This window comes from Danio rerio, chromosome 8 (genome assembly GCF_052040795.2).
Source record: "Danio rerio strain M-AB ecotype USA chromosome 8, GRCz13ab, whole genome shotgun sequence".
Classification (NCBI taxonomy): domain Eukaryota; kingdom Metazoa; phylum Chordata; class Actinopteri; order Cypriniformes; family Danionidae; genus Danio; species Danio rerio.
The window spans coordinates 58,753,264-58,767,259 of record NC_141028.1 but is presented as its reverse complement, the minus strand read 5'-3'; the positions used below and the strand labels follow the sequence as shown (position 1 = coordinate 58,767,259).

The window sequence follows — 13,996 nt, the reverse complement described above, 5'->3', positions numbered from 1 at the left end:
AATTGTTATATAATAATGTTTAAAAGTTTGAGATTCCTGTAATGTGTGTGTGTGTGTGTGTGTGTGTGTGTGTGTGTACGCGTTGTGTGCAGGTCTGAAAGCTCCCACCACCATCACAGTAACACTGCGAGGTCAGCCGAGCCGAATTCCCTCACTGAGCCACATAGGGGCGACAGCGGGCGCTCACAGCGCACCTGACACACAGGTGAAACCACAAAATGTAAAGTCAGAATTATTAGTCCTCCTGTGGAGTTTTTTTTTTTAACCCTATTTCTGTTTAACAGAGAGCAGATTTATTTCAACACATTTCTAAACATAATAGTTTTAATAACTCATTTCTAATTACTGATTTATTTTATCATTGCCATGATGACAGTAAATAATATTTGACTAGATATCTTCCAAGATTCTAGTAATCAGCTTAAAGTGACATTTAAAAGCGTAACTAGGGTAAAGTTAGGGTAATTTGGCAAGACATAGTATAACAGTGGTTTGTTTTGTAGGCAATCGAAAACAAAATATATTACCCAAGGTGTCTAATAATTTTGACCTTAAAATGGTTTAAAAACTTTTTAATTAAACTGCTTTCATTCTAGCTGAAATAAAACAAATGAGACTTTCTCCAGAAGAAGAAATATCACTGTATCAGACTTCAACTGTATATGCAGCTGTGGCCCCTCAGACTCACATACTGTATGTCTAGGCCACTCTATCTAGACCGGGCCAAACCATATACGGCAGGGGTGCCCGAACTTAGTCCTGGGGGAGTATACCATGACCGTCAGACTCACATACTGTATGTCTAGGCCACTGTATCTAGACCAGGCCAAACCATATTTGGCAGTGGTGCTCAAACTTGGTCTTGGAGGAGTATTCAGTGACCATCAGACCCCCCACTTGATTTCCGGGGGGTCCCCGCATTTTGCGCATTTTATGAAGGGATAAGTCCAGTGTGACTGCAGCTTGAGAGCTTAATTAGCTAGCCCAAGTATGTCCGATTGGGGTTGGAACTACTTGTAGCCAAAAAAAGGATACTAGTATGTTTTTTTTTTGTTGTTTTAAGTGGACCTATTATGCAAAAATCATCTTTATAAGGGGTTTAAACACAGTTGTGTGGCTGCAATCTGTGAATATAAGTAGCTTCTAATAGTGCACATTTATTATATTAATTTATTATAATCACACATGATGAAAACAGCCTGCAGAAACACTGTGATTGACATTCTCCCTTTGTATGTGTCATCAGAAGGGTTAAGCCCCGCCCACTAATGGCTATTAGCATACAACATGAGTCTTGTTTTTAAATCTGCCACTAGGCTGACACACAGGCTTTTGTAGCTCCGCCCTCTTCATAAAACATCACAGTCTCATTTAAACTTAAAGCGACAGTCACCAAATGCCACATTTAGGATCAAAGCCTAAACGAGTCAGTTTCAGAGAGGCATGAAACATCATCGGTGTGAGCTGAAACTTCACACACACACACCCACACTCTAGAGACAACAGAGACTTAATTTACATCTTGTAAAAAGTGGCATAATAGGTCCCCTTTAAGCTTGCCAAAAACTAAACACTCGGCGCAAGCACTCGACTTCCTTACGCTCAACGAATTGGAGGAGCTCATCAAAAGCCTGTCAGGGTTTTCATTAATATTGATTAGCCTCTTTGGGGTTATTTCTGTTAACCGGTGTTTACTCGCGGCGCGGCCTCTCCATCACACCTCCAGTGCTCAGCAGTGTGACTCGTGAGCGGTTGCTATGGTAACCGTCTCATTGACCGTGCAGACTGATGAGCTGTAATTATTCGCTTAATCACTCTGAAGAGCGTCATTATGTGCTTGTCGTTTCTGCTCTGGATCCCTTTAGCTATTTGTTACGAGTTTGCTTCGTTAAGGAAGGCTTATAATTCAGAATAAAATACTTCATTCGTCTGTCTCTTCAAGTGAGCTCTAAATTGTCATGTTATGATTTCTGAAGGATCGTGAGACTGAAGACTGCAGTGATGATGCTGAACAATTCAGCTTTGCATCAGAGGGATAAATTATCCTTTAAATAAATGTATATTTTTATTATGGATTAATTTATGTATATTTTTATTCCGATATTGTTGATTAAATAAACAAAGCAATGGCAAACATAAGAAATTAGGCAATCAAAACAGAATAGAGAAGATTGTTTGAGCAAATCTATCTACAAGTTGCATTGTTTCGCCAACAGGGGGCGACAAAATACTACATTCATCATTGATCTGCACTAACCTCCATTGTCAAAAATAAAGTGAAGCCTAAATGTCCCATGATGGTGGCTGACATCTTATGCTGATGATGTCATTTGGAGCCAGAGTCTATTCAGTGTTGATCATTGGTAAAACTTTAGTTACTTTACTAAATAATACCTTAATAAGATGTAAATTAGGAGTTGATTTAGGTTAAAGTCATAATTAATGGTTTATTTGGGTTTAAGTAAGGAATGTATATCAATATGCACTTCATAATATTAATAATAGACAACATTATTAATTTAATAAGCAGTAAATTAGGAGTTTATTTAGGTCAAAGTCATAGTTAATCGTTTATAAGTAGTTGAATATTGTGGCAAAATAAAGTGAGATCAAATAAATGAGTAAATAATTGTTTATTTATTTACACACAATGTCGAATTAGTGGCTACTTTCTTACAATATTGTTGATCAAATAAATGAAGTAATGGCAAGTATAAGAGTAATCAAAGCAGAATAGAGAAGATTGTTTGAGCAAATCTGCCTACAAGTTGCATTATTTCGCCAACAGGGGGCGACAAATTACTATATTCATCATTAATCTCCGCTAACCTCCACTGTAAAAAAAAAACAAATAAATAAAAAAAGTGAAGCCAAAATGTCCCATGATGGTGGCGGACATCTTATGCTGATGATGTCATTTGGAGCCAGAGTCTGTTCAGTATTGATCATGAGCTGTAGCCTCATATAAAAAAAATAAAAAAAAATTGGTTAAACTTTAGTTTATCTACCAATTCTCACTCTTTATTAGTGGGTTGTTACCTGCCTGTTATTAAGATTTTGGCTGTTTATGATTAATATTATATATAATAAAATTAATATTATATTATATATAATATTATATATACATATTACTATACAGTCCTACGGTTACGCTAACGTAATCAATGAATACTTTGTTTTTCAGTGACTTGAATCTTCTCGAAGTGGACGAAATGTGAGACGACGCTAACGCTTTCGCTGAGAATGCATCTCTGGATCTGATGAACATGGAGGAATCGCACGCATTAAAGATTCAAAGACTGGGGATTTGCCTTACAACAGCGCCACCTGTAGACACTGTCTTGCACATGTCGAATAACGACTTGATTTTACCAACATAGGCTCATTCTGAAAGCGTAGCCCTATATACATTTCTGGAGTTTGCGAATTATTTAGCCAGAAGTACGTATGGCTGCATTTCGTCTTTAAAACGAATGCTCCATATAGACGGCTTTTCCTGCTGTTTCCAGTTTGTCTAGTTAGCTCGCCATCTACGTCCGCAGACTAGAGTTGCAGAGCGAAGTTGACCACGTCGACAGGGTTTGAGTCTTGGAAGAACAGTTCCAGAAAGTGGGTAAAACGAAAACAGAAGCCAAGAAATAAAATAAACAATTAAATAAGTGTGAGAATGTGGTAAAATCTGAAAACGGGGTAAAAATCAGACGAGGGCTTTTCTTTTTCTGGATTGCTTTTGAAAACACTGTCCGTTAGGTTTGGGGAAGTGGGTGGGTCAATCGGTGCCTTTGAAAACACTATTGGTTGGGTTTAGGGAAGGAGGAGGGTGGGGCAGTTGATTGGTCAATCAGTTAGTCAGTAGTCAACTGCGCCCTCAGGTGGTTTTACGTGAGAACAGCAGGCGTGAATGGCACTCGCAAGAGAAATTTAAGATCTCAAAAAGCCTACACAGCGGTTTCTGGTGGATTCGTGAAAACAAAAACTTGAAAAACTTGAAAAAAAACAAAAACCCAAAAAAACTTAGCTCAAAGGATGTATTTAGCGCTCTCTTAGAAATGTATACAGTGGTATGTTTTCAGAATGAGCCTGGGTTTGATTTTACACTTGTTTATGTGTTACTTCATCGCTATCTCACGGCAATTGGTAACTTTTTGAGGTCATGGCTAATTCGTATGAAATCAGACGTACAATTTACAATTGTGTACAATTACGATTGAAAATGTCTATATGTAAACATGCTGATTTATTTACGTTTGTTCTTAATATATAACATCGATTTTGTTCTTGCTGGCTATGCTTAAAAATTGTTTGCAAATAATTTATTTGATTGCGCACAATTATTTGATGTGAAAATGTTTTCGTCATCGATCATTAAATTGTCAAAATGATGATAATAAATCGAAGACATTGAAAATATAATATTTGGCCTCTGTCTTTTAGATTAACCAAGCATCAATCATTCATTCATTCATTTTCCTTCGGCTTAAGCTGCGGTCACACTTGACTATTCTCCCCATAGATTTCCATTCATACGCACGAGAATACGTCAGACCGGAAACACATAGTCATGCGTTAAGTTTTGCAGGTCGATTCGGTGCAAAGTTCAAGCTTGGTGAACTCTGACCTGCGAAATCGCATCACTTGACTGCATGAGACCAACCGAGAATCAAAACATGACCTCTCTGGACATAAATTTAAAACGTGGAGTAATCGTCCGCTTTTTTAAATGTCTAATTATCTTGTTTAATCCCGCCCCTTTTCGCATCGTCGTACGACAGAATTTCACACACACAAAATCTAGTGTGACCGCAGCTTTAGTCCCTATATTCATCAGGGGTCGCCACAGCGGAATGAACCGCCAACTATTCCAGGATATGTTTTACACAGCGGATGCCCTTCCAGCTGGAACCCAGTACTGGGAAACACCCATACACACTCATTCACACTCATACACTACTGCCAATTTAGCTTATTCAATTCACCTATAGCGCACGTGTTTGGACTGTGGGGGAAAACAGAGCAGAGGAAACCCACGCCAACACGGGGAGAACATGCAAACTCCACACAGAAATGCCAACTGACCCAGCCGGGACTCGAACCAGCAACCTTCTTACTGTGAGGTGACTGAACCACCATGTCGCCCCCACCATGCGTCAATCATAATAATAAAATATATTTTTGCATGACTTTCCCCAAGGCGGTCCTTCAAATAACCGTTAAGATTGTGTCAACAGAGATAATGATGTGTCTGCTTGATTAAGTCACCATTGTTTTGATTGTTGATTGTTTTTATTGGCTCTAATGAGGGAAGCCAGCAGAGGCTGAAAGGCATGAAACATAATGATAGACACTGATTAATGCAGCGGTTTGTGTCCTCAAAACATTGTGTGTTTAGCCGAATAACACTACACGAGCTGACAGTGAAGCTCTCAGACTGATTTAATGATGCTGGTCTAGTTACCCACTGAAGTGTTTGGCTGGTTTCTAGAGCAGAGGTTGCCAAAAATCTAAAAAATCAGCATACTGGATATTTATATATATAATCTTACAAGGAAAATATTAAGAACAATAACAACATACACTGAATGGTATAGCAATATCAACCAGTGGAATGAATCGCTCTTGGGGTATTTAGAATGTTGCTAGGGTATTCTGATTTTATGGTTGCTACATTATTTTGGATGGTTTCTTGCCTGTTTTTAGATGGTTGCTAGGGCGTTCTGGCTGATGGTTGCTAGGCTGTCCTTGGTGGTGGTTGCTAGGTTATTTTGAGTGTTGCCGGGACACTCGGTTTGATGGTTGCAAGAACGTTCAAGGTGTTGCTAGGGTGTTCTGCCTGGTGGTTGCTAGGTTATTTTGGATGGTTTCTTGCCTGTTTTCAGATGGTTGATGGTTTGCTCTGGATGATCCCGTTGTCTGGGTGGTGGTTACTAGGTTATTTAGGATGGTTGCTAGCGTATTCTCTTTGATGGTTGTAAGAGAGTTCTAGGAGTTGCTAGGGTTTTCTGGTTGATGGTTGCTAGGTTATTTTAGATAGCTTCTTGGCTGTTTTTAGATGGTTGCTAGACTGTCCTAGGTTTTGTCTAGGTGGTGGTTACTGGGTTATGTAGAATGGTTGCTAGGATATTCTGTTTGATCGTTGCAAGAGAGTTCAAGGTGTTGCTAGGGTGTTCTGATTAATAGTTGCTACGTTATTTAGGTTGGTTTCTTGCTTGTTTTTAGATGGTTGCTGGGGCGCTTTGGTTGATGGTTGCTAGGGTTTCCTAGGTGTTGGTTGCTAGGTTATTTTGAAGGTTGCTAGGACATACTGTTTGATGGTTGCAAGAAAGTTCAAGGTGTTGCTAGGTTGTTTTGCCTGGCGGTTGGTAGGTTAATTTGGATGGTTTATTGCCTGTTTTTACATGGTTGCTGGGGTGTTCTGGTTGATAGGCTGTCCTAGGTGTTGTCTAAGTGGTGGTTACTTGGTAATTTAGGATGGTTGCTAGCATATTCTGTTTGATGGTTCCAAGAGAGTTCTAGGTGTTGCTAGGGTGTTCTGGTTGACGGTTGCTAGGTTATTTTGGATGGTTTCTTGCCTGTTTTCAGATGGTTGATGGTTTGCTCTGGATGATCCTGTTGTCTGGGTGGTTGCTAGGTTATTTAGGATGGTTGCTAGCGTATTCTCTTTGAAGGTTGTAAGATAGTTCTAGGAGTTGCTAGGGTGTTCTACTTGATAGTTGCTAGGTTATTTTAGATAGCTTCTTGGCTGTTTTTAGATGGTTGCTAGACTGTCCTAGGTGTTTTCTAGGTGGTGGTTACTAGGTTATGTAATGGTTGCTAGGATATTCTGATTGATAGTTGTTAGGTTATTTTTGATGGTTTCTTGCCTGTTTTTAGATGGTTTCTGGGGCGTTATGGTTGATGGTTGCTAAAATGTCCTAAGTGTTGTCTAGGTGGTGGTTGCTAGGTTATTTTGATGGTTGCTAGGATATTCAGTTTGATGGTTGCAATAAAGTTCTAGGTGTTGCTAGAGTGTTCTGATGATGGTTCAGATGGTTTTAGATGGATTCTTGCCTGTCTTGGGTGGTTACTAGGGTGTTCTAGTCCTTTTCTAAGTGGTTACTTGCATTGAGTTGCTAGGGTGTTGTGGTTACTGTACTATTCTGGATTGTTGCCAGGGTATTCAGGATGTTATATGTGTTAATACAGTAGTTTGGATGGTTGATAACTTTGTTACCGTGTTCTGCTAGATGGTTGCTATGTTATTTTGAATAGTTGCTAGTGTATTTAGTATGGTTTCTAGGGTGTTGTGGTTGCTGGACTATTCTGGTTGGTTATTAGGGTATTTAGGATGGCTGCTAGGGTGTCTTGTGTATATGTGTCTGTAGATACTTGGGAATTTTGAATGGTTGCTGTGGTTAACTGAGTGGTAGTTGTTCTGGTATATGGCTGCTACACTATTTTTGAATGGTTGTAGTGTGTTTAGGATGGCTATTTTTTATTTTTGTTTTATAGTCTGGTTGATGGTTGCCACATTATTTTGGATTGTTGCTAGGGTAATTAGGATGTTCTAGGTGATGATAAGGTGGTTTGAATGGTTGCTAACTTGCTAAGGTGTTCTGGCAGATGGTTGCTTAGCTATTATGAATGGTTGCTAGGGTGTTCTTGTTGCTGGTTACTAGACTATTCTGTATGGTTGTAAAGGTATTTGGGATGTTTGCTAGTGTTTTGGTTGATGGTTGCTACAATGTTCTATGTGTTATCTAAGTGGTTATTAGGGTATTTTGAATGGTTGCTTGGGTAACTTGGTGGTTGTCAGGGTGTTCTGGTTTATGTTATGGTTAATGCAGTATGTTATGTATGTTAGTACATAACAACAGTAACAGTAACAAGTTAGTATGTTATTCTGGTTGATGGTTGCTAGGCTATACAGTATGGTTGCTAGGGTGTTCTACATGTTTTCTAATCAATTATTATGGCATTTTGGTGACTAGGTAGAAGCTTTACAGGCTATTTTGATGGTCTTTTAAATATGCTTACTAGGGTATTGTGAATGGTACATAACTGGTTACCAGGGTCTTTTAATGGGGTTTAATGTGTCTGTTTGCTGTCTAGCGGATCATGAGTTTTTTTTAAAGTTGATTAAGCTGATAAGAGATGTTCAGATGAAAGAGCAGAAGCATCTTCGCTGTATTCTTGTCCTCCAAATTCCCTGTTCATCTCTTGCCTTCAGTCCGCATATTCCCATGGGTCTGCTGCTATTAAAACCACCTGTCCTGGTTTTCCATCATGTCCTTCTTAACTAAATTGAAAGGATATGATATAATGGTGCCATTGTTTCATTTCCAGTCTCTCAGTACACAGTGCCCAGAGGGCCGAGGGGAGGGGGGGCATTCCTGATGCTCTGAAAACATCAATGCTCCTCTTCTAAACAATGTAAATCCAGCTTGACATCCAGGATAGACCCTGCTCAAATTATTTCCAGGATTGTCTACATGAAAAACGTATTATACTTGCCTGAGAATTCCCAGTAGTGTTTGTATTTGGGGATTTACATAATGAAATCTGAAATGCAACAAAACAACGGTGGTTTTAATCTCAGAAACTGTAGGACACAAACTAACAGAGCTCTCTACACATGACATGTATACCCGAATGATGAAGATAGAAATGTATTTAATATTTTGTAGTCGATGTGTGCGTGAACGATAAGGGATAAACGTAGTTCCCTTGCTTTACCCTCTGACTCATAACAAACAGGATATACATACTTGAAATTTAATAGCTAAAAAACAACTGTTTATATCTAGATGGGTCATTGTCCAAACACTGACGCACATTGAGAAGTTACAGAAAGCCCAAACTGTTTACTATACGAGTGTCTTTCCAAATGTTTATGGTGAAACTGACGCATAGAAAATGTTTTCAAGGCATTTTATGCACATTATGACCACCGATTTTCTATTAAAACCAATCATTTCCTAATCTAATGTATGAATATGTTCCATTTGAATTCTGATGACTCATTTTATTAATAATATTATATATTTTTTAATTGAGTTATATTAAGTGAGAGTCTAAAAATACACAAAATGACTTCAGTGTGAATATTATAATATTAAAAAGAGTTAAAATAATTGTTCCAAGTGGTTTATTGTTATAATAATAATAATAATAATAATAATAATAATAATAATTATTATTATTATTATTATTATTTGCATTATTATTATTGTTATTATTATACAGAATAAATAAATAAATAAGTAAGTAAATAAATGAATGAATGAATGGATGAATAAATAAATAAATAAATAAATAAATAAATAAATAAATAAATAAATAAATAAATAAATTAATTAATTAATTAATTAATTAATTAATTAATTAATTAATTAATAAAATCCATTGGCTACTGAACAAATAACAATAATAATAATAATAATAATAATAATAATAATAATCAGCATGCTGAACTATTAATGAGAGCTGTTTATCCGTTGGGAACATTGACCGAACTGCAGTCTACCCAAGGGCTATGCATAAGAGAGTCTTACCTCTGATTTATATCTGATGACGACATTTAGAAACTGTGCCGTGTGAAAGCGAACCGCATCAATAACAAAGAGCAACAATGTAACAATTTTAATCCCTGTTTCGGGACAAATGAATCAATTCACAGGTGTGAAAGTGAAACCAGCTAGTAAGTGCTGTGCAGGTAAACCTCACTCCTCTGACCTATAAAGGTGCTCTAGCGACAGACACTAGGGGCCATGGTCTTTAGCCCCCTTGTTAGAGCAACTGACTCCCATGCGGAGAGCTGCCGGTTCGATCCCAGCTCGGAGCGGGATGGGTAGTGTAGGACCGGCTGGGTTACATTGGTGCCGTGCCCCGGATGGGAGTGAGGTTTAGGGGGGTGAGTGTAACGGAAGCTAGCTAGTAAGTGCTGTGCAGGTAAACCTCACTCCTCTGATCTCTAAAAGTGCTTTAGCGACAGATACTAGATGCCATGGTCTTTAGCCTCCTTGTTAGAGCAATGGAGTCCCATGCAGAAGGTCGACGGTTCGATCCCAGCCTGGAGCGGGTTGCGAGGTGTAGGACTGGCGGGGTTACAAAAGCACCTTTAGTCCTTTATTTATCAGGGGTCACCACAGCGGAATGAACCTCCAGCTATTCTAGCATATGTTTTACACAGCGGATGACCTTACAGCTGCAACTTAGTACTGGGAAACACCACACTCATTCACACACACACACTACGGCCAATTTAGTTAATCGATTCCCCTATAGCACATGTGTTTGGATTGTGGAGGAAACCGGAGCACCCAGAGGAATCCCACGCCAACAAGGGGAGAACATGCAAACTCCACACAGAAATGTTAATTGACCCAGCCGGGACTCGAACCAGCTTGCTGTAAGGCGACAGTGCTAACCACTGAGCCACCGTGCTGCCCGTCGATGTACAATATATAATAAAACAACATGAACACGACAACACAGAGTCAAGTTAGAGGATTTAGAAACACTCCAAATGCAGGAGGGATTCTCCTCTGGGTGTCATTATGATGATTTCTGGTAAAGAAAGGACGTGACTAAAGAGTTATTTCATTTTTTTGGCACCTCTAACAATAAACTGAAGGGAACGTCACCCGGGATCTCATATTAAATCAGATGGATGCAAACAGTGCTGTGGGATTCCTTGTGAGTCAGATGTTGAGCTGCACATCATCATTACAGGACACACATAATAAAGAAACCTTTTCCCAATAGATGCCGGGGGATTTCCACCATCCCACTCCATGTATGAGATTCAGGAGTGTGGAATTTCCCGATAAAGTCTATGTGAACCGGAAATTGCGGACACTTTTACTTCTGTATCTTCAAGAACTGAAACTGTTTTTAGATGGTTGCTAGACTGTCCTAGGTGTTTTCTAGGTGGTGGTTACTAGGTTATGGAATGGTTGCTAGGATATTCTGATTGATAGTTGTTAGGTTATTTTTGATGGTTTCTTGCCTATTTTTAGATGGTTTCTGGGGCGTTATGGTTGATGGTTGCTAAACTGTCCTAAGTGTTGTCTAGGTGGTGGTTACTAGGTTATTTAGGATGGTTGCTAGCGTATTCTCTTTGATGATTGTAAGAGAGTTCTAGGAGTTGCTAGGGTGTTCTGGTTGATAGGTTATTTTAGATAGCTTCTTGGCTGTTTTTAGATGGCTGCTATGTAAATGGTTGCTAGGATGTAAATGGTTGTAAATGGTTGCTAGGATATTCTGATTGATAGTTGTTAGGTTATTTTGGATGGTTTCTTGCCTGTTTTTAGATGGTTTCTGGGGCGTTATGGTTGATGGTTGCTAAACTGTCCTAAGTGTTGTCTAGGTGGTGGTTGCTAGGTTATTTTGATGGTTGCTAGGATATTCAGTTTGATGGTTGCAAGAGAGGTTAAGGTGTTGCTAGGAAGTTCTGGTTGATGATTGCTACAATATTTTGGATGCTTTCTTGCATGTATTTAGATGGTTGCTGGGGCGCTCTGATTGATGTTTGCTAAGCTGTCCTAGGTGTTGTGTAGGTGGTGGTTGCTAGGTTATTTAGGATGGTTGCTAGGATATTCTGTTTGATGGTTGCAATAAAGTTCTAGGTGTTGCTAGAGTGTTCTGATGATGGTTCAGATGGTTTTAGATGGATTCTTGCCTGTCTTGGGTGGTTACTAGGGTGTTCTAGTCCTTTTGTAGGTGGTTATTTGCATAGTGTTGCTAGGGTGTTGTGGTTACTGTACTAATCTGGATTGTTGCCAGGGTATTCAGGATGTTATATGTGTTAATACAGTAGTTTGGATGGTTAATAACTTTGTGTCTATGTGAACCGGAAATTGCGGACACTTTTACTTCTGTATCTTCAAGAACTGAAACTGAGGGGTTGTGTCTGAACTTGTTGATCACAGTTGTAAGAGCAACCAATAATAACTTGACTTCTTGTTGATCATTTGGAAAAGTGGCAGAAGGTCAATTTTCCTGAGAAATCATCTGTTGAAGTGCATCACAAATACTGCAGAAGACCTACTGGAACCCACATGGAGCCAAGAATCTCATAGAAAACAGTCAAGTTTGGTGAAGGAAAAATCATGGTTTGGGGTTACATTCAGTATGGAGGTGTGCGAGGGATCTGCCGAGTGGATGGCGACATCATCAGCCTGAGGTATCAAGACATTTGTGCTGCACATTACATTACAAACCACAGGAGAGGGACGATTCTCCAGCAGGATAGCGCTCCTTCTCATACTTCAGCCTCCACATCAAAGCTCCTGAAAGTTTAAGAAGGTCAAGGTGCTCCAGGATTGGCCAGCCCAGTCACCAGACATGAACATTATTGAGCATGTCTGGGGTAGGACGAAGGAGGAGGCATTAAAGATGAATTCAAAGAGTCTTGATGAACTTGATGACTGATTTGAGACATGTCAGAGATGTATGGATGCAGTCCTCCAAGCTCATGATGGAGTCAGACACAATATTCATTCTGTCTCCACTGCAGCAGGACTTTATATTCTATACTGGACATTATTTCTGTTCAGTGACAAGACTTTTGTTTGAGCAAAGTCAGAGCTTACTGTCCTAATGAAATCATTAATAATCAAGACATGATCATATTTTATTGTGGTCAAATAAGCGTAATCTAGAGGCCTTTGCCTTTCATATAAGCCATTTCTGATACCAAATGAACAACTAAAACTCCAGTTATTATTTGTTGTTTATAAAACTTGGATAGCCGACAAGACTTTTGTCAGGTAGTGTAGATAGCATTATTGGAATTTAAACGTACTACATTCACCATTTGTATGATCACATGACCAAACCCACGTCAGTTAATTGGGTCAATTCACATTCATGAGTTCTCCCGCGTCACATTACAGGATCACCAGGGGTATAGTAGGTCGTCTTACAAACTGTTTTTTGAATACTATGAATTCACTGTTTTTAACGTTATATATACTAGGGAAGTATGTGATTTCAGACATGGCCTACACCAGTGATGGGCAAACACGGTCCTGGAGGGCCGGTGTCCTACACAGTTTAGCTCCAACTCTAATCAAACACACCTGCTTACAAGTTTCTAGTGATCTTGAAGACACTGATTAGCTTGTTCAGGTGTGTTTGACTAGTGTTGGAACAAAACGCTAGAGGGACATCGGCCCTCGAGGATCAAGTTTGCCCATCCCTGGCCTACACACTCAGAAATTCATTCATTCATTTATTTTCTTTTCGGCTTAATCCCTTTATTAATCAGGGGTCACCACAGCGGAATGAACCGCCAACTTATCCAGTATATGTTTTACGCAGCGGATGCCCTTCCAGCTGCAACCCATCACTGGGGAACACCCATACATTCTCATTCAGCTTGACAGAGTGTGTGCAACGTGTCTGAAGAGCGAGGAGGGATCCGGGGGTGAGAAGGGTGCGCGACTTATTTGTGGACCGGGAGGGAAACGCGCGATTTCCGGGGGATTATCACTCGTTTGCGGGCATTATGAGTCCCGCAAATGCATACAGACTCCCAGAACTTCCAGGAGACTTGGGATATCTGAATATCACGTTTAATAACGATAGTGAGATGCAATCCAGCGGTGCATCCTTGATAAACTGTTCGACCTGCACTGCTCTCTGGAGCTCAGAGGAGCGCTTGACATGTGTATTTTTCGGGAAATGGTTTGCGACGGGGCGGGGTGGAGGATTGGCGATCTCAGCTTAGCATCATGTTGTCTATTGGCCATCAGCGATGACATCGTCTATCCACCTAACCCTATTACCCAATTCACCTGTAACACATGTCTTTGGACTGATGGGGGAAACCAGAGCACCCGGAGGAAACCCACGCCAACACGGGGAGAACATGCAAACTCCACACAGAAATGCCAACTGGTCTAGCTGAGGCTCAAACCAGCGACCTTCTTGCTGTGAGGCGGCAGTGCTCCACTGCGCCACCACACTCAGAAATAAAGGTACAAAATCTGTCACTGGGCGGTACCTTTTATGT

General features: G+C 39.8%; 1 protein-coding gene across 20 annotated transcripts in view; it reads left to right on the top strand.

Annotated features, from left to right (window-relative positions):
* The window catches only part of kansl3 (KAT8 regulatory NSL complex subunit 3), a 44,810-nt gene extending 40,397 nt beyond the window's left edge, over positions 1-4,413 (top strand). For 12 of the 20 annotated variants that reach the window (XM_087263430.1, XM_087263417.1, XM_087263428.1 and 9 more), the window contains 2 exons: positions 93-205; positions 3,185-4,413. In XM_087263430.1, the coding sequence (XP_087119556.1) occupies positions 93-205; positions 3,185-3,187 (116 nt within the window). In that variant the 3' untranslated portion in view covers positions 3,188-4,413. Of the gene's footprint in view, positions 1-92; positions 221-3,184 lie in introns of all 20 variants that reach the window. The other 8 variants (XM_087263411.1, XM_087263407.1, XM_087263424.1 and 5 more) reach the window with 1 other exon arrangement.
* Positions 4,414-13,996: the final 9,583 nt, after the last annotated feature.